A 26,433-nucleotide genomic window follows, 5' to 3' on the forward strand; every position below is an offset into this window, starting at 1 on the left:
ACCGCTTCAGTTACGCAAACCACTGGAGGCAGACGCTACGTCGGGGGTTTTGTTGTCTCCTTCCAATACGACCGAGCGAGGGTTGGACCTGGTGGGTGCACAAACGCTTGTGCCTAGAGATGGACAGCCCTTCATTCAGGTGCTGAATGCGGGGTTGCGGACGAAGGTCGTGCACCGAGGGGCTGTCATTGCACATGCGTCGCTGCCGCTGCACACTGACTCCGTCGCGGCTCATGTCGGTGAGGCACCGGCGTTCGGGACGCAGGTGGGTGTCGATGAGGCATGGATGGATTCTCTCTGTTCAGGGGCTGAAAATCTTTCAGAGTCACAAAGATTAAAGCTGCGCATGTTGCTTCGTGAATTTCCCGATGTTTTTAGCAAACACAAATTCGATGTTGGGTGCACTAATCTATTGAAACACCACATTGATACGGGAGATTCCGCTCCCATTCGGCAAAATCCGTTCCGATTGAGTCCGGCAGAGAAGGAACATGTCCGGTTGGCAGTGAATGACATGCTTGCCGCTGACATTGTGGCTCCCTCCAACAGCCCATGGGGTGCGCCGATTGTGCTTGTTAAAAAACATGATGGCAGTTTGAGGTTTTGTGTGGATTTTCGGAAGCTTAACAAGGTTTCGCTGGCGGACGCGTATCCGCTCCCTCGCATGGACGAGTCGCTCGATGCCTTGGCGGGGGCACGGTATTTTTCAACCTTGGACCTTTTGTCGGGGTTTTGGCAACTGCCCTTGGATGATGCTTCCAAACCTAAGACCGCGTTTCGTACGCCACAGGGCCTTTATCAGTTCAATCGGTTGCCCATGGGATTGCACTCAGCTCCAGCGACGTTCCAGAGATTGATGGAACTGGTCCTCGCTGGCCTGCAGTGGGACTCTTGTCTTATATATCTGGACGACGTGATTATTTTCAGCCGTACGTTTGAGGAACATCTGGACAGACTGCGGGCTGTATTTCTCAGAGTGCGATCGGCTAACCTTAAATTTAAGCCTCAGAAATGTTTTCTGTTGCGTGAATCGGTGCGGTACCTCGGCCACGTTGTCAGTTCTACGGGTATAGCCACCGATCCTGCTAAAACTGACTGTGTAAGAACGTGGCCCACGCCCACGTCTGTGGGGGAAGTCCGCAGCTTTATAGGCTTTGCGTCCTATTACCGCCGGTTTGTTGAGGGGTTTGCGACGATCGCCAAACCCCTTCATGCTCTGACGGCTAAGGGGGCTAAATTCCATTGGGGGGAAGAGGAAGACAGGGCGTTCAGGGCGCTTCGCGATGCCCTTGTCCGAGCTCCTCCCTTATGCTATCCCGATTTCACATTGCCCTTCATCCTGGACACCGATGCCAGCAATACCGGCATCGGCGCGGTGCTTTCGCAGGTGGTCAACGGGGCCGAACGGGTCGTTGCCTACGGCAGTAGAGTCCTGTCTCCGGCAGAACAACGTTATTGCGTCACCCGCCGTGAACTGCTCGCGATTGTCGTGTTTGTTCAACAATATCGACCGTACCTATACGGTAGGCATTTTACGGTTCGTTCAGATCACGCCGCGCTACAGTATGCGTTGAAAATAGACCAGCCGTCCGGCCAGCTGTCACGTTGGCTTGAGGTCCTACAGGACTACACGTTCACGGTGGTGTACCGGAAGGGGACACAACATTCAAACGCGGATGGCTTGTCACGCCTCCCTCCGGGTGATGGGTGCGCATGTTTTATGGGTTCGGGGAGATGCAAATCGGCCACGAGTACCGCTCCGGCTTCCCCCTTGGCGGCGGCAGCAGGGGTGGTCGATGGGGAACCTGTCACCGAGGGGGACTCACAGGTGTTGGTCGCTCGCGACTCGCTCCTCGATCTGCCTCTGGACGAATGGGGACGGTTCCAGATGGAAGACAATTCCCTCCTCAGGTTACGCCGTCGTGCGGAGAGAGGGGGAGATTGTCAGGGAAAGGTAGGTACTGTCAGCTTGCGGGAGGGTCTCCTCATGTCATGGGACGCCAGCTCGGGGCGTTACAAAATCGTCGTCCCCACCGCTCTGCGGGGCAGGGCCGTGTGGGCGGCGCACGAACGCATCCTGCATTTGGGTATTCACAAAACGCTCGCTACACTGCAATTGGATTTTTTTTGGCCGGGAATGGCGCGCGATGTCGCCGACCTTTTGAATAGTTGCACGCAGTGTGCGCGGCGGAAACACCCGGCTAGGGCGGCTTGCCCACCCCTTCAGTCCATTCAGGTGTCCCGGGTTAACGAGCTGGTGGCCCTTGACATTCTGGGTCCCTTCCCTGTCACCGCTCGGGGTAATAAGTACCTGCTGGTTGGGGTTGAATATTTCACCCGTTGGCCTATGGCCTGGCCCCTCCCCAACCAGTCGGCGGCAGCCATTGCGGAGGCGTTTCTCCAGGGCTACGTCCTGGATAAGGGCGCCCCGGAACGGCTGCTAACCGACCAGGGAAAGAACTTTTCGTCCAATCTTCTGCGGGAGGTTTGTGACCTTTTGTGCACGCAGAAGGTCCGGACTTCCCCCTACCACCCGCAGACCGATGGTATGGTCGAACGTCTACACCGGACCATTACCTCTATGTTGTGTCATCAGGTAGACGACACACAGTTGGATTGGGACCTGAGGATTCCCGGAGTTCTGGCCGCATATAGGTTGGCGCCTCACGCGGCCACGGGCTATTCGCCCTTCTACTTAATGTACGGCAGGGATGTCGACCCCCCCATGGAGGTGCAATTGCGGGTCCAGTCGGCGGCGTCTCGCTCGAAACTGTCCGAACACGCTCAGTTCAATATTCGGAAGTTGGTCGAGGCGAGGGTGGCCGCGCAGGAAAATTCCAGGGCAAGGCAACGGGCCAATGAGCGTCTGTATGATCGCCGGGTTACGGGGTATAAATGGGCGGTAGGGGATAAGGCGTGGCTGCACTGCCCGCAGGTGCCGCTGTCAACGTCATCGAAATTGCTGCGGCCCTGGCGGGGGCCGGTCGACATTATTCGGGTCGTTCGGGACCAGTGTGTTAGGGTCGCGTGCGGACGGCGTTCTTGGTACGTGCACCCCTCGCGCCTGAAGCCCTATGTCACACCACGCACTCACACATCTTCATCTCGCAGGGGCCGGCCGCGTGACGTGTCCGGCAGGTTGGGGGAAGGGCCTCGCGACCCCCTTGTTGTTCCGACACCCCCTGCCACTCTTTCGGATGCTGCAGGTGTGAGTCCACCTAGGGTGGCCTCACCGGAGGAGCGGGAAGCGAGCCGGCCGCCTGTCCAGCAGGAAGACGGCTCGCGGGCTTTGTCCCCGGGGCCTCGGGACGTGCCGGACGCCCGTCATTTGGGCCCTCCTGACCCTCCGCAAGGAACGCTGGCCTCTGGCGATGGACCCGCCACACGGACTCGTTCGAAGGGTCTCAGGTTCTCCTGAGACCTGTCGCAGACACACTGCCTCCTCGCGGAGCCTGGGTGTTCGAGTCACCTTGTTCGTTGGTGTGGTGTGTCCGCGGTGTTCTTGTGTACAGGGGGGTTGGGGTAAATTATTGGGGACGGTTGTGGTTGCTGTTCTGTTGTTGTTACTGTTGTGTTGAGGCTCACGCATTGTTCTTGTCGTGTTCAGAATTCCTGGTTCGCGAGTTAGGGTTGGGATGTGGATAGTGATGCAGCCGGGACGGCTGCGTGCTGTGTAGGGGGGGGTGATGTCGTGGTCAAGGTTGACACCAAGGTTGACACAGGTCACACAGGTCACACAAGCTAGGGGAGAGGTACGTACTGGTCTGGACCGGTCCGGACCGGCAGGGACGAGAGGTGGTTGGAACCGCTCTGAGGGGAGGGGGCTGGCAAGAGCCAGGGCCCCGAGACACCCCCGCCCCTCAGAGGGAGGAGATATAAGACGGCTCCCGGAGAGCGGAGGGGGTCAATCTCAGGAGAAGCTGAAGGAGGTGCGGCCGGAGATCCTGGACCCCCAAGCCTCGAGGATGCCGCCCCGCTGGGACTGAGTGGGCTGAGTAGCTATAGGCTAGGGAAGGAGAGTAACTGGGTAGCTGTAGGCTAGGGAAGGGGAGTAAGGAGAAGAGAGCCGGAGGCTGTACCTCCCTAGGTTGTGTGGTTGGGCTGTTCCCCCAGTGAGTCCGGAGGACTAGTGTTATTGGAATAAAAGCGTGTGGCCTCTACGAAGTCTCTGCCTCATTCAAGAATACTACATACGTACGAAGAAAGAAGTTCTACACACATACAATGTCCCACTTCTGAGACTGAAGTTAATCTTCGTTCAGAGGTTCTGAGAGCTGTGTGGCGCTGCAAGAATGAGTGGTGGTCGTGGATTGCCGAGCAAATGGAAACTGCCTCAGAAGCTCACGATCACAAATTGCTCTTTTAATTCCATTTAAAAAAGTAAAGAGTGCCATACCTATTACCAATCTTAAGGGAAAGAGTCGTGGTGTCAAGTGTACTATCCATTGCACCGTGGCAACATCCATAATTAAATAATAGGATTTTCCCCTTTTTTCTGGCAACAAAACCGGTGTTAAGTTGTTAAAACACCAAACTGAAACCTTTTTACAAGGAATAATGTCTGCATTAACCACAGTACTTGTGGTCAGAATGCAAACAAAAACATACTCTGATAATATATGCATTGTCATTGAAACTGATTGGTCCACACCAGACAGCTTTCTTTTGAGCCTCGTCTCAAACGGTGTTCGACCAGAGGACGCCAAAAGCAGAACTCATTTGAGATGCACTTCTTAATAAAGACAGTGGCTAACTCATGGCAGATGAACCTTGTGACCTATCAGTTTAACACCTAGGCTTTCGCCTTGTAACCTTTGCTTCCCCCAATGTAGTGGCAATTGGCAAAGACTATAATACTTATTATTATTGTTATTATTATTGTAACAATAATAATTACTAACATTTTACAGCCTATTATAATATAAATAATTTACAGTTCCCTTTCAATCCACTGCTGGATAAAGTCCTTTTCACATCCATTGCCCGACAAGATGTGTGTCTCACATGGGTTCCAACTCTTGTGCGATTCACCAACCCTCCTTTCCAAGTCACACTTGATTTCACGCATGCATCATCACCATTGAAAAAAAACGAGCCCTAATGGCCTCTCCTGCAGTTCAGAACAAAGAGATCAATTCGAGAGCGCATTGATTGCCCAGAATGCATTGTTTATGCCGTTTTAGTTTTACACCTCATGTGGCGTTAAAGCGTTTACCCAATTTACGCGGCATTGGTAAAGTTAACACCCCCCACCCCCACTCCACCGAAAGCCCAGGCACAACTGGGCTCGGGCATTTTGTTATTCTGCCGCCACAGTGTGTGGCTATCATTCACGTGTGAATTTTTTCTCTGCTCGATATCCTGATAGGACCCATTGACCCATTGGGCGCCTGAAGCAGAAATAATGTTTTTGTTCGTCAATTTATGAAATCCCAGTCGGGTATAAACCGGAGATATAGTTAGAGAAGTAAGAAGCAGATAAGATGGAGATCAGAGAGATGTAATTGGCTTGTTTATGTTGAAATACTTGTCAAGTTTATTAGGAAATAAATTTGAGCTGATATTTGGAGGGAGTGGTGATTCAATGCTAAACGCGCTCTGCTGTGAACCTGGTGACCTAGGTTCAATTCCAGAACCCCGACTTTCACCCGTGGTGAGTGATACCTGAACATGTCCTGTGTTACCCCCACGCCTTCACCAACTCACACTGACCAGCGTGGCGAGATGGTCAAGCATGGAGTGGCTTTCACCAGGGGAATGACTGGTATACATATATTCGATTGCACCCCCTAATATTTTCATGAATCCAGATCCCCTTGTGCTGCTTGGGGCTCTAAGATTTTACTTTGTTTGCTTGGGTCTCGTGCTGCCACTGCAGTGACAAGCCCTGCTTGCATGCAAGCCACCTGTCACTTTCCTCGTGAAGAATTTGGACAAAGCAGACGGATATGGGCTCAGCCAACGATGTTAAGAGATGTGCTCCGCTATTGCGGTTATTCAGGCAGCTTGCACGAATTCTGCTATCGGCAAATAAAATATAGTAACCAAGCGTGGCTTGCACGATTGTGAGACGGCGAACATAAAATTGAGTTTGAATATTCTTTTCAAATATTGCTACCGCTGTACTTTATTCTTAATAAACTGCCCATCATTCAAAACAATGCTATGAAATTCAAGATCATTTAACCACATCTTTTAACCACGAGCGAGGTCAATCTTTGCTTGACACATCTATAAGGCCGTGATTTATTGGTTCGTATTTCACATTTGTTTTTTTATGGGTACGCTGTTGGGGCAATTACCTTTCTCCACTCTTCACCTTGAGTGTTTGGGAGTAGTCAATTTACTGATATGGTGGTTATAAATGTTTACAGCCTCCCTTTAAAATGTCTATTGGATTCAAAGGTGGCTAAGCCTTTATTTTCCAGTCTGCACATCATTAAGGCATATATAAAATGCAGTAAAAAGTGTTGATAGGAATACAATATATATTTTAAAAGATTTCATCCACCTAATATTCGATTTTCTCCTGAGGGTCTATTTTTATGTACAAATTACTCTGCTTTGAAAGAGGTCATTGCTCAAAACTTGAAGTATAAGCTAGTGCTTTTTAATGAAACACTATGGTATAGTACTCTCGGCTTGCACAACAACAGGAGCACTTTTGATTATATATTCAGGGTTACAAAATGAAAATAAGTTTTGAATGTGGCTTGCACTTATTTTCCTTTTTCCTATTAAAACTTGTTCATCACCCATACACTTGAATCATCGTTATTAGATTAATCTAAGAAATCTGAACATCAGGCCAAAAAACAAAATTGTAGATTTTGTTGTCCTCTTGGATGGATCAAAGATTTGTGATGTCACAGGAAACGACGTCACAACTCGCGCCATATTCACGCTTTTCTACGGAAGGTGGCGCCGCGTGGCATTAGTGCGATGTTACTTTTTGTGTGCACGGATACTGCGGGGGCCGACGTCCACCCCACCATCCTCGCTAGGCAGGTGGGGCACGCCCCTTCCGCTCCTGCCGGGCCCCCGCCGACCGAGTGATCGGGCCCCCCGCGCTAGCTCCCCCTCTGAGCCGCACGGAGTTGACCCACACACCCGCGGATACCTGTGAGCGATTACCCCAACGAGCGTCCGTGCACACCGCAGCTATCGTTAACACAGGGGTGCGAACGCTCTCGCACCTGCGGGCGATTATTTCCTAATACGCGCGCTGACCACAGCCAACGCTAACGCAGCGCACAGCGGTACACCCACACCTCCGCGTCCACTCTCGCAACGCGTTTTCCCACGCAGTCGCTCCGCTCACAAATCACAGACACCACACCGATGCTCTGTGCTAACTTTTATTCGCGGCGCAAATACACACTCCCTGGGGGAATATTGTGCGAGAAGAGCTTAGCCTCCTGCTGCCTAAGTGCACAGTCACTCAAACATCCTACTACGTACCTCGAAGCTGTACTCACGGCGTCGCACGGACGCTGTGAGAGTCGGAGAAAGAAGGAAGAGAGAAAACTTTACCCATCACTGCCTCGTAGCAGCACTCGCTGGCATCACACGGATGCTGCGAGCGGCTCGAGGAGGCAGGACGGCAGGGAGTGGGTCTTGGCGGCCCAGAGGTTGAAGACAAGGGAGCGTGAATTGTCCCAGGTTCCCCTTTTTATCCCCCTCACTTCAAACGCCCGGGGCCACGCCGCATCGCACGGCCAATCATGCACCTACCTGCGACCACCACCCGCCTCCCTTCCCTTGCATGGAGAGCTGTCCCGGCGGCCCCTGCTACCCTGTCCGTCCAGCCGTATTCCTTCTTTTGTGATGCACCCTGGGTAATCGGGACGGCCACCCGGCTGGCGAATCGCACACTTGCGAGTGTGTATTCGGTATGGGGGTCATGGCGCTGTCATCCCCCGATTTTGTTGCATGACTCATTGTGGCTGGCCCGGTGAACCTTTTTGCACCCATACAATTTTAAGTCAACTCAGGGCCACCGCACTGTGATCTGTCCTGCGAAAGTCGGCCAATCTCCTGGCACCGGGAAACCGTGGGACTTTCCTCCTAGAAACCCTTCGGATGAAAACCCGTTGTGCCAGGTGATCCCCCGCCAGGACACCACGTGTGTGTGCTGCGTGTGTGTGCTCAGGGTGGGGGCCAGGGGGGAGTCGCGGCGCTTGCAGAGTTGCTCCGAGGCCGTGGCACCACAATACACATTCTGTCCATGGCGAAATGTAAACGATTCGAAGATTTGAAGAAGAAGAAAAAAGGGCCCGAAATTGTTTTAAAAAATCTGACAATCTGAAGTCCAAAATCCATCCCAGGTGTCCAATTCCAGCTTGTAATCAGAAAGTGGCAAGTTCGAATCCCAATTTGAAATGATGGCTCCGATCATCGCTGTGGGAACACAATACAAATGAGTCCCAGGTTGTGTACAGTCACCTGTGGTTGTCCTATGGGTTAACTTCCCCCGTAAGAATGTGGAATTTCCTCCACTGGTTAAAAACTACAAACAGGAGATGAGCACTGCCCTACACTCAATTGCGCAGGAAACAACCAACCAGGTTTTATGTTAACGTATGTTTCAACGTGGCATAATTGTTTCAAGTGCATTATGTTTACCGGTCACAAATTGCTAATGAGCAGTGTGTGCACGGGACGAGTTAAACGTGAAACGATTCCAAGATTTAAAGAGTTGACGCTAATAGGTGTCCCATTGGCATGCTGAGCGTAATTAGATTGGTAGGGCAATAATGAAGGCTGCTCTAAAGATAACGGAGATTGGGATTCTTCGCCGAGGAGGCTGATAAAGTCCAATTCCAGCCTCCGTCAATTTCACCTGGTTCCTGTGACACAGGCAGCGGACTCACCTTAGGGTCAACTCAGCCTGAAATGGGCACTGGGTGCCCTATATGACGTGCTTCAAAGGGAACGTGTCGTTGGATCTGTGAAGAACGCCACACCAGCTGTAATGGATGCTGCACAACACCTGGATGTGAATTTCTCAGCATTGATGAGCAATTGCACATGCGATAAAGTGCCGTGGCCCTGTATTATTAACCGATTTATACTGATGGTGAGGGACAGGTAAACCTCTGGTGTAATCGTGAGCGCACTGAACTGGCAATCCAGAGGTTGACAATCCGATTGAGTCTCTTGACACCGCAGTTGAAATAATGGTACACATTTATTAAATTCACCCCCCCCACCCTCCCCGTATAAATGTGTACACCAGTCGAATGGCAAGACTCACGTAATGGGGTAAAGTGTGGGTACTCTCACCTCCAACGCATCTGATCGGCTTGGAAGAATATTTCTAATACCCTCTCTAGAGCGACTATCTAGGGCTGCCTCGAGTTGAGGCCCTTCTGTCAGCAGTGGTGCAAGCAAGCAAATGCAGAGCTGCACCTTCACCTTTTATACTCGTAACTTTGAACACACAGGTAAACACCGTACTTGCTGCACTGCCTACTGTAGGCATCTGACTAATCATGCAGATGGGTCTCACATGACTTCAGCATCATCCATCAACTTTGTCTCCAAGCATCTGGTGGCGCGTGCCACCATATCTCATTCTCTTCCTTATCTCACTTCTGTCGCTACTGCCCATGGGTGCAGTCCCTGTGTTCTTGGCTCATTGATTCCTCCACCTGTGGTGATGACTCGCTGAACCAGAATGACCGTTTTGTCTCGCCCATATCGTGTTCACTTACCACGCTGCAGGTCACAACAACACACATTCATTCAGACATTTACGAACCAAAAGCACCGAAGGTCACCTCACTCCTCTTTTTGATTCTTCCCTCGCGCGGCTCCACTGTGGAATTCCCTCCCACTGTCGTCTTCCCCAAGTTCTTGTAAGAACGTTGCTCAATTCCAAGAAACGTGGCCCATTTGTTACAACTTTAAAAGTGCTGCTCATTGCTGGCTGCTCGGCGTTTTGGGCCTTTTGGGCCCTGTGCTCAGCAACGAGAATAAAAAGAAAAGAAAACAAGACGAAACTTTATCTCGCTGAAAGGATGGCCGGAGTGCAAATTTATTGCTGCAAAGTGACAGCTGTAATCACGTGAATTAGGTGTGTACTTTGGCAAAGCCCTGATTACACTCCATTTGAGCGGTAATGCAAGGTGGTTAACAGTACGTGACAAATGAAGAGAAATGTATGTCGCCGGAGGTGAGTTTTCATACACTAGTGCTGATGTCTGCCGCAAATTAGTCGTATAACCTGCAGCCAGCACTTTAACTTGAAGGCGAGAGGGGAATTGTGGAAATGTGCCTAAAAGCACAATGATGCACAGTCAATTAGGTTAAATTCCATCACACGGTGGCAATGATTGGGAAATTGACTGTCACTTACGGTAAAAACCAGCCTTGTTCATAATTTGGCAATTATCCACACGGACAAAAAGATTGCATTTCGTAAATAAATATGCACTGTGTATGAATATGAATGTGTGGACCAGACGCACAAAAAAGGATGTAAAAAAATACTGAAGCAATTAAATTATAATTGGTTACACAAGCAAAATGTTCAAAAGTTAGCTTTCGGGAAAGTGAATTTTGCTGGCAATGTTCACCGCCCTCTCTCCTCACAATTAGAGCCCTGACCACCACCACCATCGTGGCCCCAACCTCACCCATCCCTTCTCTGCTGTACTCGGGGTTTTCTCAACGTAACACAACCACAGGGCGCCAGTGCCTCAAGAATTCTGGTCGGCTGAAACACTTCAGGAGGATGTTGCTATTTTCGTATTCAAAAAGAATACTTGTATCATTTGGAAATCAAGCTGCTTGTTTATTATTATTTTTATTTACTGGCTTGCGTATTTTGGCCACCTCACATTAATACAACTCTTAAAAATCTAGATATACTTTTTTGGTCATTTACCCTCCCCCCCACACCCCCTCAGTGTTATCCCAATCGTGCTCCTGCCTTTATTTCACGAGAATAAAGGGCCGTCCATAAATGACGTCACGCGATTTTGGACAATTTCTGACCACCCCCCCTCCCCTCATCACACGGCGTCACAAAAAGTCAGACCCCCCCTCGTCACACATCGTCACAAATGTCTGACCCCCCCCCCTAGGTGCGTGACGTCATTTATGGACGGCCCCTAAGTATTATTGCGGATCTCCCGCAATGTGCAACCTTTCACGTTGCAAAATGGCCCAAGCGAGTGGATATCCGAGACCCCTTCAAGTGACCTCTGTGCCACACACAGTTCACAGTAGAACGGCAGCGCTCGCTCTGCATATGAGAGTAATGTTCATTGTATGACGGTCAAATCGATAGAGCTAGAATTTAGCCAAATTTGTGCAGAACTAAGTTTAACGTGATCGTGTTTTTTGTGCAGTCACTTCACTGCACTTCAGAGTGGTGCGAATCCCAGTTCTCTGGCCTTCGAGTCACCTTTCCACCTCCCATCATCCACAACTCTTAAATTCAACTCGTGGCAGGCCTGTAACAATGCACAGCTATTCACGTTATGAGAAGCGGCAAGCTTATCGTTTCACATTTGTAGCAGGTATGTGTGTATCGTTTTATCAATCAAGCGAATTCTGTCGGCTAATTAAACTATAATGAATAATGCAAATGTAGGTCTGTTGAACTTTTTTCGCACCGTACGTAGCCAAACGTGCTAATCGGGCGGTGCCGGTGAATGACGACATTTTATTAACACAATGTATATCGATTCCCACATTTAAATTCTATACATTAGCTCAAAAGACCTCATGTCTTCTGGGTCATCCTGTGGATAGATTGGTTACTTACAAATTAATGTGAAATTTCCACCAGGGCTCAAATCTGCCCCACACTTGCTTTAACTTCCAGCCAATTTGATTTAGGCTTTGTTTAATTTTTTAATAACCATGCTTTAAACCCCCCAAAAAAACCTCCACATATTTTGCATTGTTTCCAAATTTCTAACCACGGCTTAATTTCAGCCAGATCTGTCCCTGGGCTGAGTTCCAGAAGTGTCTCCCCCCACCTCACCTCCTCCCAACAGTGGCATCCACGGGATTGGTGGGGAGGGGGGCAGAAAATATTCGTAGAGAAACGATGCCCTGCTCGCAACCACAGATTCCGCTCGTCGTTACAGGACGCAGGCACACTTTGGGGGGTTTGGCAGTAATTAGTAAAATAAATTAATCAAGATTACAAATTAAAAAAGCACACACAGGAAGGAAACAGACATTTCTTAATCGTGGCATTTATTTTTTCTTTAAACCACATGACTTTGTAGGCTTGTAAATCCAACTTTCATTATAATAATTTTTTTAATTCCATTACCTTTTCAATCATTTCAACTTCGCAAAGCCACTTTTTGTGGGAAGAAGGTGGTATCAACATTCAATGGTGTACACTTGATCATGTCATCCACGATATAGGAAATCGCAAGAAATGCATTCATTGCCAAAAACTAAAAACCAGTGAACACATTCTCCCAACGAAATAAAGGCGCCGGATTTTCAGGTGTCACTTTATTTAAAAAAAAATCATGAGTAAACACGTTTGCTATTCACTCTGCACGGTGAATATTGCAAGCAAAATATTATCAGAAAGTATGCAGTGTGTGTGTGTATATATATGTTTACACCCCAACTTGTACTTTTAAAGTTGATTCGCTTGGTTTTTGTTCCCATGTGCCACCATAAGAAGCCGATAAAGTTTTCCGGAAAAAACAAAAACCATTTGCTCATACCTCGGTCAAAAGGCAGCCATGTGACTGACAGTGATGATGAATGACGTGAGAGACTCATTCCCATATTAACGCGAGGCCTCGCACCCAATTTTGGCCCGAAAGCAATTCCACTGTTCACTCGTCGGCAACTCTCTTCCGACCGAAGATTCAGAATCGCGTCCGATTCTTCGCGATGACAAAAGCCGAGACTTAATTATGGGGGCAAGCACACGGAATAACGTTTTCGGAGGGCAATGTACAGCGATTATCTGTCGGCGTCAAGCGATAAGCCAGTGTAATCCTGAAAATGAGATGCGCCCCACACTGGATATGCACACATGCCACAAGCCAATTTTTATACAACAACAAAAAATATTTCTTTGAAACTTGCTTTATTTTTCACCATCTCGTAATTCCCCCACCACTGTGCGTGGCGGTTTGGGAGGTTGCACGTTTTTTTAGTTCCATTTTACTTATACGCATTATTATCAATGCAGACCTCTGTGAAAGCCTGTCAATGTATCCTTTACCAGCTTGCTATCTCCACCGCAGGAGTGGGGGACGATGCTCACGTCTGCTTAAAATTAACCAGGTTTGCCTTTCCTTCGCTACCTTACAAAAACACCTACGGTAATTCACCCCGACTAAGATTCAAATTTCAACAGCTCATGACTAACGCGGCGTGCTGCTTCGTAGTGACGACGCCTTCTGCTGCTGCTGCTGAGGATATGTGCGCTCGCAAGCAGGAAATCCACTTTTCATTCATTTATTCACCCATTATGTTTTGTATCTCCTCTCCAACGCCTCCAGCGCTCTCATCGTATATTTATGTAAAAATAAGCAACGGCAAGAAAAAGAATCAATGACAAAAAACAAATACAATGAGAACATATTTATACTTCCCGGTCATCGCCCTTCCAAGCTAACATTGTTTTTTTAAACACATACATCAAAAAAACCCGAGTTGATTAAAGGCTGATATGGAACGCAGCACCACTTTGTGACTTTAAACATCATGGTCAGGAGACCTCATGCTAAGCCACTCACTAGACATAGTGATGCAGACTTGTGGCTCCGTTCCAGCCGATGATGAAGAAGGCATTGCCGTTCTAATTTGGCGTTATATAAATACTAAGGAACGTCCCTCAGGCTCGCGAGTGATTGAAGTTTAGCAACGGCTCAGTGTTTGAAGTGGCTATCTAAAATTAATTTCCTCCAGGCTACCCATTTTGGACTAACGGCAAAATAAAATAGGATTTTTTTCCCCCTCGACCAACCGACTTGCAGCTATGTTCAATAATTTACAAGCCCATGCAAGATTGGTTATGTTGCAGAGCTGAATTCGTTTACATTTTTGCGTCGAACGCACATTATGAACGAGACAGCAACTTTTCGTTGTCTTGGCAATGTCACAAAATGCCCCCAAAACTCGTTTTGATCAAAGCGAGTGGCCTTACATTCGGTCTCCCAAAAACGAAGCATCAAGCCACTTTCTGAGAGAGTGGTTGTTCGCGTTCCCCACAGCGCGTGGATGCTGTCTGAACCCGGCAAGGAGAATCACACATTGCACTCGGCTGCGTCAGATCTGCCCACATATACCTACGCTCAAGTGATGGTGTGCGCCAACGTGCTTATGCCACGCGCACCCCTCCCCTGCTCTGTGCTCGTAGAGACGCAATGCTCCATTGAGGGACGGTGCTCGCTATTCCATACTGGACTTTGTCGCCTGTCCCCAAACCGAGCAGAAATAATACCTGGACGCTAAAGTGTGCACGGACTCACCCGTGCGAGAGACTTGCAACAGCGACAACTTTCCACGCAACGCAAATGTAACGGAGCTTCAACGCAAAACAAAAAAACTCTTTAATCGGAAAAGCTTTTGTGTTCAACGCATTCATACAAAAAAAGCATAGCAAATTTCAGCTCGGTTAGTGCTTTGGCCTTGCTTTAACAAATGCCACTTCAAACTCCCCACACGCGTCTAATGCAGCAGCCTCATATGCGATTCTCTGATACGCATCATCCACAAGCGCTCAACTCCCACTATGGCGGCTTCGTGGGGCATGAGCATTTCATCATAACGGGTCACCACCCGGGGGCTCGGCTCCGAAACTCGTTGCTGCGATGCTATAAACGGAACTCTCTAAATGAAATTTCCGCGCGCACGTTGCCCGTCAGGTGAGCGTAGGCACCGGAGCGTGCCGTCCCTTTGCTCCGGAGTGTAAAATCGTGGGTTCTATCTCAGGCGAGGGGTGAGAGAGGAGGGGAGAGGGGTGGGGGCCGCGGTGCCGGCCAACGCGGTTAATCGGACCCGCTGGGCTGCGACACCGAACAAGCCTTTCAAATAAAGAGCACAGCGCGAGAAGTTACATTTACGAAAGCACCACCGATGAGAGAGCATGGCTCGCGCGATGCTGAACACCAGCAGACTCTACGACGCCTGTGGCGGTGGGAGGACGAGAGGGGGGGACGAGAGGGGGGGACGAGAGGGGGGGACGAGAGGGGGGGACGAGAGGGGGGGACGAGGGGGGGGGGCGAGAGGGGGGGACGAGGGGGGGGGGCGAGAGGGGGGGACGAGAGGGGGGGACGAGAGGGGGGGACGAGGGGGGGGGGGCGAGAGGGGGGGACGAGAGGGGGGACGAGAGGGGGGGACGAGAGGGGGGGACGAGAGGGGGGGACGAGGGGGGGGGGACGAGGGGGGGGACGAGGGGGGGGGACGAGGGGGGGGGGGCGTACATTGGTTCTGCGAAGCAGGTGATGTACACGTGGTGCGTTTCGTCCGCCGTCAACGTCGCGCTCTGTGTACGTGTCTTTATTTTCTAAACTACATTCGGTCTTCACCGGAGCGCAATCAAAGTACAACTCCAGCAGGCACGGAGCTCCGAACGCCACTCGGAAATTAATAATGCAAGGGTGTTGAAAACGACGTTTTGTCACTCTTTTTCGTGCAAAACACCCAACGCGTATGAGGGGTTAGCAGCCAATGGAGATTAAAAGCAGATATCGATGGGACCTTTTTGCCAGTATCAATACGATGAAAAAGAGGACTAGCCTTCACCCTGGCTGGCAGATTTCACCGAATCTGGCAGGAAGGAATCACTCGCATCTGTGACTCGCATCCCTCGTTTCTTTGAAATAGGTTTGAATGATAATTGTGTAATGCATCTAGAAAAGCCTCCAATGAGATAGGGCAACGGCTATTCCTCTTTTCATCGTAAAAACCCGAGTTTGGTAGTGGAGTGGGAAGGACGTCCGTGCCTGTAAGGGCAAATCTTTTCAGACTCTGGAGCCAGAGTCCAGAATGACTTGCGATTTTCCAGAAACGTCCTTAAGTTCGGTTTCAGATACGACTTGTCGCAACTCCAAGAACGTGAGAGGGAGATGCGACATTTTTTTGGGGGGGGGCAGTCGTGAAGTGAACATCGCAGCTTGCCGGACCGTATTACAAATGGCAAGAGTAAACGTCCTACGCTCCGATCTTCAGTGCAGCAGACACGGGGGGGGGGGGGGGAGGAGGCGTGAAAACGGCGCACGAGGCATGCACGATGAACGACATGCACGGGCATGCGGCACTTGGCTTCCGCGGAACCGGCCGGGTGGATAAAGGTGGGTTGCGGCATCGATAAAGAGCTGTACCTGAGACCGGCACAACAGCACACACACGCACGCACACACACGCACGCGCACACACGCACACTCTCTCACACACGCACAGAAACACGCACATACGCACAGGCACACACACACTCGCAGACACACACTCTCACAGACACACACACAGACACACACTCTCACAGACACACCACACTCTCACCCCCGCATGATTTGAAGGTAACACGTTAACTACTCGATCGAGTGATCACTCTACCCCTGATCAAGAACTCAAAACAAAAACTCTCATGCGGCAAACATTGGCTATTTCCACGTGCGTCCAAAACGAGGAAACTAAACGATACACTTGCTTAAAACTTATAAAACGGTTAAAGCTAGCGAAGGCTTATAGATTATTCTGCTAACAGAAAATATCAGCAAGTGACCACGGCTTGGAATTTCCCATGTGAAGTACACAGCACGGTGCAAACCAACGTTTAAATATAAAATGTTCAATATATACACCTATTTATACAGATTTTGCTTCCAAATTAAAACGATTCAATCGAGGGCTAGTTTCGTGACGCACAGTCACCTGATGCGAATTGGATTTTAGGAGTAAAAAAAAAAGCCAAAACTATTCGGACGTGGAATGCAACTGGAATCTACAACACTTGGATCAATATCGTCCCTCTGGTCTACCCAGTGTAAAATTAACCTGCGACAGTCTCCTAAGGGCGCCGATGGCACCACACGACACGAACTGCGGATTTTCACCTAACCTGGCAGTAACGTGTCACTCACACCTGTGACTCGCCATTCAGCGTTTCTTTGAAGCCGGTGGAATGATAACACGATGTAACACGATTTTTGTTCCTGGGTAGTGTTATTTTCTAATTGATTATGCCTCAAAAGTATAAACTTTGCTTTTGTGACCAGGACCTTACGTGAAGGAATGACACAAATGCACACCATGTTGTCTCATTTAAAATAGGTAAATTGCAAAATATCACTGTCCTGGTCACAAAAGCAAAGTTTGTGGGGAATAATAGCCATTTTCTGTACTTTTGAGGCATAAGCAATTAAGACATAACACAATCTATGAACAAAAAATATATATTTTAATTTCTCAATTATAATCGAGTTATTTATCCAGAAGAGCCCCCACTACGTCTCAAGGCTTCTCTTTTTAAGGTTCCTGAATTTGGACATTCGTCCAACACAGTAAACGGAGCATATGTCGCGTTGCGGAAAATAAAACAAATGCACGCACTCAACAGGCCCACGCGCACGTTTTCACAACCCACTTGCCTGGACTCTCATCTCCTGGCCACCTCGCCGTCCAGCGTGTTTGGAAACTTCACGAATCTACGCAACGAGCCAACCTCTGCCTCCGAAGTGCTGCCGCGCCACCGTGCCCGGCTCGTGCCACCGCACGCGGCCATCAACCCACCACCCGATATGTACGGCAGACGCCATGGAGGTATCAGATGACAATACATAAATGCGCATCTCTACCCCGCTGAGCCACCCTTTGTTAGGGCTCATCTGTACAGCATCAGTTGGGAGGGCGGGGGGGGTGTACAAAACCTTTTAGATAACCGTATCAATTTCTTGGGAATGCCATTTATATATTTCCTTTGCAGAGACAGCCAAAAAGAAAAGCCACCACTTGAAACGCGGCTCGCCGATTTTCTCAAAAGAATCCTCTCGGTGCGCGTGTGCACGCACGTCTGCAAGGTGCCTCCAGGCCATCAGATTTCCTGTGAGAGTGGCGTGCGGGGTTCATTGCGCGGATCACTCGAAATCGTGCTGCGGTGGTGGTGGCGGTGGCGGTGGGGGTCACTAAAGGCGTTCAATTGCGAGCAGCTTAATCTCTTCTCGAGCGTGGGTGAGGGATGCAAGTCTAATCTGGTGTGGGGGTGGAGAAGGGGGGGGGGGGTGAGTTCACCACCTGTGTTAGAGGCTATCGCATCTTTTTTTTTACTCCTCACCAAATGTCTCATTGTCACGTGGCGCAGTGTGGCCAACACAGCTTGACGAGGGAGGGGTGCGCCGGTTTCCTGCCCGTGCTCTCCACTCCAATTGCCTCCATTGGTCACACCTAGCATGGAGCAATTGCAATCCACTGGGGTGGTGTGATGGATTATTCCGTTACTTGCCGGATTCGTAGTACATTTAGTACAATGCCACATGACTCATGCCACCCCGTTCCATGAGGTAGCCAACTGGTGCGTAATCGTGTGCGGTGGGGCGTGGAGTGAGTGGCTTCGTTTCAGATGCCGTTATGCACAAATGTCCATTGTCTGCCGGTCTCTTTTCCCACGTGTCCATTGGACCGCGAATTCGAGCTGGCACTCGGCTCATCCGTTTTGAACAGCACACGGCTCTCGGGAGGCACGGTGGCTTCCATTCCATCCACAGGCTGGGTTTGTTTTCACTGGATCAGAAAGAAAATATGTCTCCTGCGTTTGACTTTATCGCGCGTTTTTAGATGCGCTTATGCGGCCTTCTGGAACGCTCTTCCTTCCGATATTAGGAAGCCACTGGAGCTACGCAGTTTGAAATAATCTAGATTGAAAACATAACTTTGTCAGAACTGCTTTCTGTGTTTAGTTTGTTGTCCTTCACCCCACACCTCCGATTAGCACGGTTGGATAGGTGTGGTGCGAAAGAAGTTCAACATACAAACATACAAACCCGCCAGGCGATCAAACCCACTGTGTTGCGTATTCTGCTGCGAGGAGGTGTTGATGGAATTATATTTTCATTTCAACCGTTCGCCCAGAGGGAATCTACAGCACGAAGAAGAATTTAGCCGTTCATCAGCTGTTGTACTTCCGCTATCGGCAGGGGAGAGTGCCGCGTGAATAACGGCAGCAATGCCGTTATTATTGCGGAGGTGGTGAGGTTAAAGAACGAAGAGGGCTTACGGGGCAGGTGGGTGTTTGGGATTGCGACCGCTTCATGAAAAGTGGATATAAATTTTATTTTAGCGGCTTCTCTCGAGCATTTAGCCTGGGTCACCGCGCTGTTGCAGAGAACGTATCTCACAATCAAAGAAAGGATCCCTAGGTGAAATCCAGCTCAGGTTCAACAAAGTTCATCGTCCCAACGTAGCTGATTAAAAAAAAGGGTGGATGTTACACCACCGACTGGGGACCACAAATGGAAAATGAGCGGCGGTCCTCACTCGTTATGGGGCCACAAAATTTGTTCATATACCGATAGGAAATTTGCCTCTGTGAGTCACGACCAAGGGCAATTGTCTTTAAAGCACTGGAGCTTGTGAGAGCTTTTAACTGCACCTACAAGGTGTGGTGACTTACTGCCAGGTTAGCCCGACTCCAACCCTACATCACCTGATCTCTTAAAGAGCCACATAACCAGCACGATTGCATGTACACTTTCACCAGCAAGCAGTATTTGTTGTATTATTACAGTAGCGCACCGATACATAAACTCATTAAAAAAATGAAAAACATCCCTTCACCAAGCGACGCATCCGTTAAGAACCCCAAACTCTATCGTGTACTTACGTTGCTAAAACTTTTAAACAGACACCCCCCCCCCAACGGTATTCGCACAACACACAATTGCTTTGGTAGCAATCTTGATTAACATGGTAGTTTTCTACACAACTTATAATACAGAAAAAAAAAAACATCGACAATTTTTTTTTATATTAAGCTTCAAAAAAATTATTCTAAGTTTTTTTTGTCATTTTCGTTTTTTTTTTTCGTTTTTTTCACGGGTCAGGATGGGTTGGGGAGAGGTAAAAGTTAAGGTGTGTTCATCCGTGATCTGTGAAGTGAACAGAGAAAGAAACAAATAGTTAAATATTATTGAGACACTGCCATCGTTTCACGATACAATTAGTGTGCTAATACGCCCTTAGCCTCAGCCCGTTCAGGTGCCAAGTTTTACCTCGGCAAGAGAAGTCTTGTTCCTTTAATTAGCGATGAATTCCGCAAAACTTTTGCCGTTTAATTTCTGTTATGATCTCCCAAAAAAAAAACTTCAAAAGCAGTACACGTGTGCCAAGAATCATAGCTGTATTAAAGTCTCATTTTAATAGCACACGCTTAACAGAAACACGTACGGCGGCTCGTACAAAACGCGATTATGGAAGTTGCTTTCAACTAATCTAGCAATTCCAGATTGTCCACAAGTGCTTGAATAGATATTACGCGTTTAACAAGCAATACAATTGGCGATTATTGTAGCAATAAAGGCTACGGTGATTCTTTTTTGATGTTTTTGAATAAAGCTTTTTATGGCCGAGCGTGTGGAATTCATGCTTGAAAATAAAGCGAAGCCGTTACAATCCAATTCCGAATCTCTTTGTCCAAAGTTAAAAGGCGCCAACCCTGCAATTTACTTGATCACAGACTCTACTCAAGTGAGCTCCAAGCTAGCCACTCGCCGAGGGTATTTATTCAACTATTCCATGCCAGTTAGATGTCTGGGGAGCGGTGGGATCACCCACATTTGACGCCACCGCACCTAACCTCCCAATCGACTACCAAGAAGGGGATTTGAAGAAACTTTGTACGACTGTTTCAAATGCCACACTGGGAGATCCGATTGAATGGGCAGCCTTTTGTATTTTAAGTCAAGTGTGAGAACCAAGACACACCGTGGTGGCCTCGCCTCCCCTCTCTGTTTATCGAGCAGTGTCCACAGGCTCTGGCTGAATAGATGTGTTTCATCGAAAGCCACATCCATCTCAAATGCTAGCACAGAATAACCATCAATACATCGAGCAAACGTTATAACGCCAACCCTACAATCACTGCGAGTGAGCGAGCGAGCCAACACAGTCCAATCTGAGCACCAAGCCATAACCCGTCACAGCCGCAGTGCATTTCAGAGTTCACTTTGTAGCGGCAAAACCACGTTGCGTTTATTTTCTGTTTTCGTTAACTTAATGGAATACCTTGGCCAAATTTCTGAAAGGGGAAAAAAAATCTAAATCAGGGCAAGATAAGAAGGGCGTTTAGAAAAAAAAGGGTACGGATCAAATGACCGCCCTCCTTCCTCTGCATTGTTGCCTGACTCACGAAAACACTGATAACGGTCACTTCGTTTCCCGTGGGCAGATTTCACTTTTAAGTTTCCCACCGCCGCTTCCCCCGTAGACAATTAAAATAGCTCAGAGACTGAAATCTCTGGCAAAATATTAAACTACATCCAATTTCACGGCCCCGCAAGCTTTCGCCAAAGCAACTTTTGAGATACGCAAGCCTAAAGCTGCACTTAAAGAAGAAAAACATGCCGAATATAAACCTAGGGCCTAAAGATTGCCGAACCTCCGATTAGCACGGTTGGCTACGTATGGTGCAAAATACATTCAACGTACGTACGTACGTACGCTTGTCCATAATGGCTACGCAATGGTCCCTTCTGTCAAAAAACAGGGACCTCGTTCACACTGCTAATAATTGGCATGTATCTGCTCACAACACTGCTGGTGTAAATGTCTTCACTCGGGGGAGCTCGAGAGATGCTCTCTAGAGGGTTGTGTGGCCTACCCATCCACGCTGGCCAGAAATCTCGGAAGAGGTGGGAGTGCCCACACTTTATCTCATCACACGCGGCCTGACTCATAGTGGTGGGCCTGAATAGAGGTGGTGAAATTTTTGAAACTTGCCCACGTAATATACGAATATCATCCGCATTGGAATACAAATATCATCCGCATTGAAGGTACTACCAAAGTAAGATTTCATTGGTAGCCAGATGAAGTAACTTTAATTTTAAACAAAACACCTGTGGCAGACACAAACACACACTAACGAAGCTTAATTAATATACACTTCATAAACATACGAACTGCATTCACGTAATATTAACCCTTCCCCATTCCGATGATGTACGTGTGTGACGTACGTCATCGGAAAATAAAACCGGAAGAAAAACTAAAATAAAATTACTTTTTATTCTTGGTTCTTTCGGTAAAGTCACGTAGAAGGAAAATAATAAAATAATAAAAATAAAACATAATAAAATTATTCTCACGACGTTTCGGCCACAACGCAAGCAGCCGTCTTCAGGTGGAGAACAGGTCTGTCGAGAAGGCAGAAACGTCGTGAGAATTATTTAATTATGTTTTATTTTTATTATTTTATTATTTTCCTTCTACGTGACTTTACCGAAAGAACCAAGAAGATGAACCCCTGCAGTCACGAAAGCTTTAAATCGAAAAATAAAATTATTTTATCGGTGCCGAGGCTCCCACAAGGCGGCCCGGGAGGGCGTGTGCCATCACAGTGTGGGGGCGTGTTGCTACAGTTCTCCGCGGTGAGTGCAGGACAATGTCTTCAAAAACAATGGTGCTATGCCGCTCTCATTAAAATTAACGTTGAGCAGCTTGCGCGTTCCGAGATTCAGCGGTGAACGGGAACACCACTGCACCCTGCAACTTGCAGACGTCTCGGAACGGGAAAGAGGTGAAGCACAACTGAATGGATCCCTTTCGGGACTCGCTACAGCGCTTCCCGTGAAGACGGACGCCATGTCTCGTGCTCGCCAAAGGAATTGAATCTCCCGGCGCTGCAGTTGAATGACGATGTCAGTCTCTTCAATTCCCCACCCCCCCCCACCACCTCTCCCCCCTGACTCTGTCCGCCTCATCAATATAAGTGGACGCGCCACGGTTAGGCGATCGGCAGGTCGTGTGCGGTGGGCTCGTCAAGTGTGGCCACTCCCACATCTTCCATGATATTTGGCGCAGCGTGGAAAAGTAGGCCAAAAACAAACAAAAAAAACCCTTGTATTGGAGGCCTTCTGCCAGCAGTGATGCGAGAAAAAAATTGCAGGGCTACCCTTACCTTGATTATATGCCCATGAGCGGTCCAATTTAATCTCCCATGTGGAGGAGGACGCACTTATTTTCCTGTGTTAGCCCAGGAAGCTAAAGCTGTTACGAGATTTCCCCAGGGGATGAATAATGTATTCCTGTTCTATACTTTTAACTAAAACGAATGAGTCGCAAACAAAACAAAACACGATGATGACATGCAACCGTGTAGTGTCGCGAAATTGTTACCTAAACCGCATTGTCAGAATTCAGTTTTTCCGTTTCTGGTTTCGAAGCGCCATTGGAACCTGGTGGCCTGCGGGAACAAACAAAAAAAACAGAGTCAACGTCGCACGTCGTTTTAGTTACCATTCATTGCAAACTGTCAACACCTTTGAGTTTCTGTTGGCTCGCGGGCGGTTGAGCAGATATAACAGTGTTGCCCGTGCCGCCAATTGCAAAAGAGGTTGAAGAAAGAAGCCCTTTTCAAGGCAGATCAACCTGCTCCAGCTGCACACTTATCGGAAGTGTTGTCCACGTGTAGTGTTTGTTTGGTTAGCGTTATAGCATCGCTTTCATTACGGTGAGAAAACACACAGCGCGTGCATGTGCTTTTTTACCCTTTGATTTTACGATCGTCGCCGAAACACCTGTCCAAATATTTGGGCGCTTGTTCAGAAACAGAATGATGAACTGGCTCTCACAGAGACCACATCTGTCATCACACCAGTATTAAAAAAAACAACTAAAAACGGCGCTGCTCTCAATGCGATTGCTCAACTCTAATTTAAAAGTGCAATGAGCTTCATGTGAAAATCACACTTTTATTGACGTAATTCTTCATTCGCAACTGCGTTATTCTCGTCCATGCTGCAAAAGCGTGCGTGCAATTTAACACATTCTCCGCATTACAAACGCGGGAGGAAAATTATACCGGGAGAATCTGTGCATCTGATAAACCAGAGCATACTGTGTAACTTTCATTCATTCACACCTGCTTTGTTTCCGTGAACAAATGTTAGGTGTTCAATCTGGGCTTAACCCAACCAGATGGTCTGTCATACATGTCTGTCTGTTGTATCAGTCTGTCTGCTGTACACGTCCGTCTGCTGTACACTTATGTTCGCTGTACACGTCCGTCTGCTGTACACTTATGTTCGCTGTGCACGTATGTCTGCTGTACACATATTTCCGTTGTGCACAAATGTCCGTTGTACATGTCTCGTCTCTTGTACAAGTCTGTCTGCAGTAAACGTCCGTCCGGTGAACACATCTGGGTGCAACCGTCTGGTGTACACGTCGGGGTGCAGAGGCTCTCTCACATGGAGCTCCTCTTCTGGCCGAAGCAAAACTTCTTGGTCTTGTACGACCAGTAGATGAAGCTGCCCAGCACAGCCACGAGCAGCAGCGACACGATGATGGCGATGATCACGCGGCCGTTGCCGCTGTCACTGACTGATCAGACGGAAACCGCACCGGAGGAGAGGGCACACGCACACACGTTAACACATTTACTGTGCTGTTAGGGAGCACCTATGCAGGCCGGAAAGCGCACACGAGCGGGTGGGTGGCCAGCACCACGCCCGGTCGCCTTTGTCTCCCCAGTGCTGATGTTAACACACAACACACCAGGTACTCATTTGAGGCTGAGTCGACCTAGGAGATGCCCAGGACTGGTTCAGATAATCGTCACGGGTGTTGGCCGTGAGTGGGAATCGAACTCAGGTCGCTGGGTTCGTAGTGCAGAGCGCTAACTGCTACACCACCGCTCCCCACAAAGACACACTCACACAAAGACACTCACACAAAGACAAATATCCCCCATATAACCTGAACAGACTTTTGGGGAAAGTATTGTCAGCGAGCACCTATTAAGGTCAACTCGGCACACGAGGAGGTGGGTCGCCCGCACCATGCCCGGCACACACACACACACACGCTATCTCTTGCTCGTCTGACCCTGGATCAAAAAATCTAAACACAAAACCACCCCGAGCCAAAACATTCCCATCTCATATCAAGGGAAGCCCGCATACACAACAACACGTCAGCCTCACAGCATCATCCGTCTCCGCAGCCCTGACACGGACACAGGTCAAGGGCTGCTACCAACATACTGAATGGCTCCTCATTTTTGAATGCACATCGCATGCTGAGAATGCAACAGGCAGAGCGACGGCAGTGATCGAGAGTAATCCCGCGCTCGGGTTGTGTCTATGGCAGCGTCCGCGCCACGCGAGAACCGCGAATGAAATTTGAAGCCCCGAAGATTTCTGTGCCGCGTCAGTTGGTTCGCGACGGCCGGGATTTGCCCCCCCCCCCTTCCCCCCCAGCGTTCGGATTTTGAATCAGAGCGCACGGAAAGATCAAATGAATGTGGCTCCGTGCCCCTTCCGTGAATGACGAACAAAAGCTCAACGAATTGTCAATAATACTGCCCCTAAAAAGGAACAACAATGCATTTGATAGGAGTGGTCGTTTTTTTGGCCTATGGGTCCTTTTTTCACACCTCATGTGGGATGTGGTATAAAGAAGGGCAGGCTACCCAAAGCATCAACGAGCGATTTGGTATGAAAGGCCAAATGATAACCGTCGTTCACGTCGCTAGAAATAATTTTAAGTGGACAGCGTGAGTAAATGAGTGTCTTTCCACGTAACGAAAATAAAAGCATATTTCACACACCCCAATAGCCATAATTTCAGTGACATTGCTTGAACGCAAGCAAACTCTGCGGCTCTTCCGTATTGGCTCAAGCGAGGCTGACCCCTGCTTTGCTCGTGTCGAATCAACGCTGCTGAAATTGCGCACTCCCAGAAGGCCGTGTCAGACTGATAGGATGTGTCAAATAAAACGTGATCAGGCGTATTCTGTGGTTTATATATTTAATGTGCTTTGAGGAAGGGGCCACTGCGCTAAGAAACGTGACCGAGTATTATCGACAGATTTTTTTGAGTTTTGTTGTTGTTGTTTGTGCACCACTGCCAACGCAGTATCATGAATGAAACTGTTTGACTTCCACGGATGGCTCACTGATTGCACAATGATACGTGAGCAGAAGTGGTTAATGTCAATTAAAAGAGCCTTTCTTTAAATAATCCCAAAAATGTAAAATAACATTTCTCAAATGAATCTCTATGCTAAGGGCAAAATGTAAACTCTATTTGATGTTTAATTCGTACCTTTGTCCAACATTATTTCTTTAACTCACACAATTATGAACATGACTGCCCTCTCAAAATCACATTCAGAAAAAGTAACAAATTTGCCCGCAAAGTGCGTCAACCAAAATATGAAAAAATTGGCCGGCCTGTTAACTACGTTGAGTTTTAGGCAACGGAAATGGATTTAAGTGC

At 48.5% G+C, this 26,433-nt stretch overlaps 1 protein-coding gene across 1 annotated transcript in view; it reads right to left on the reverse strand.

The window, feature by feature from the left end:
* Positions 1–19,681: 19,681 nt before the first annotated feature.
* The window catches only part of LOC144728653 (basal cell adhesion molecule-like), a 67,887-nt gene continuing 61,135 nt past the window's right edge, over positions 19,682–26,433 (reverse strand). The window contains exons 14-16 of the mRNA XM_078608227.1: positions 24,402–24,534; positions 23,329–23,395; positions 19,682–20,081 (exon numbers count right to left, since the gene is read on the reverse strand). Coding sequence (XP_078464353.1) covers positions 23,329–23,395; positions 24,402–24,534 — 200 coding nt within the window. The 3' untranslated portion in view covers positions 19,682–20,081. The remainder of the gene's footprint in view (positions 20,082–23,328; positions 23,396–24,401; positions 24,535–26,433) is intronic.

Source organism: Lampetra planeri, chromosome 29 (assembly GCF_965212315.1).
Source record: "Lampetra planeri chromosome 29, kcLamPlan1.2.h2, whole genome shotgun sequence".
Classification (NCBI taxonomy): domain Eukaryota; kingdom Metazoa; phylum Chordata; class Hyperoartia; order Petromyzontiformes; family Petromyzontidae; genus Lampetra; species Lampetra planeri.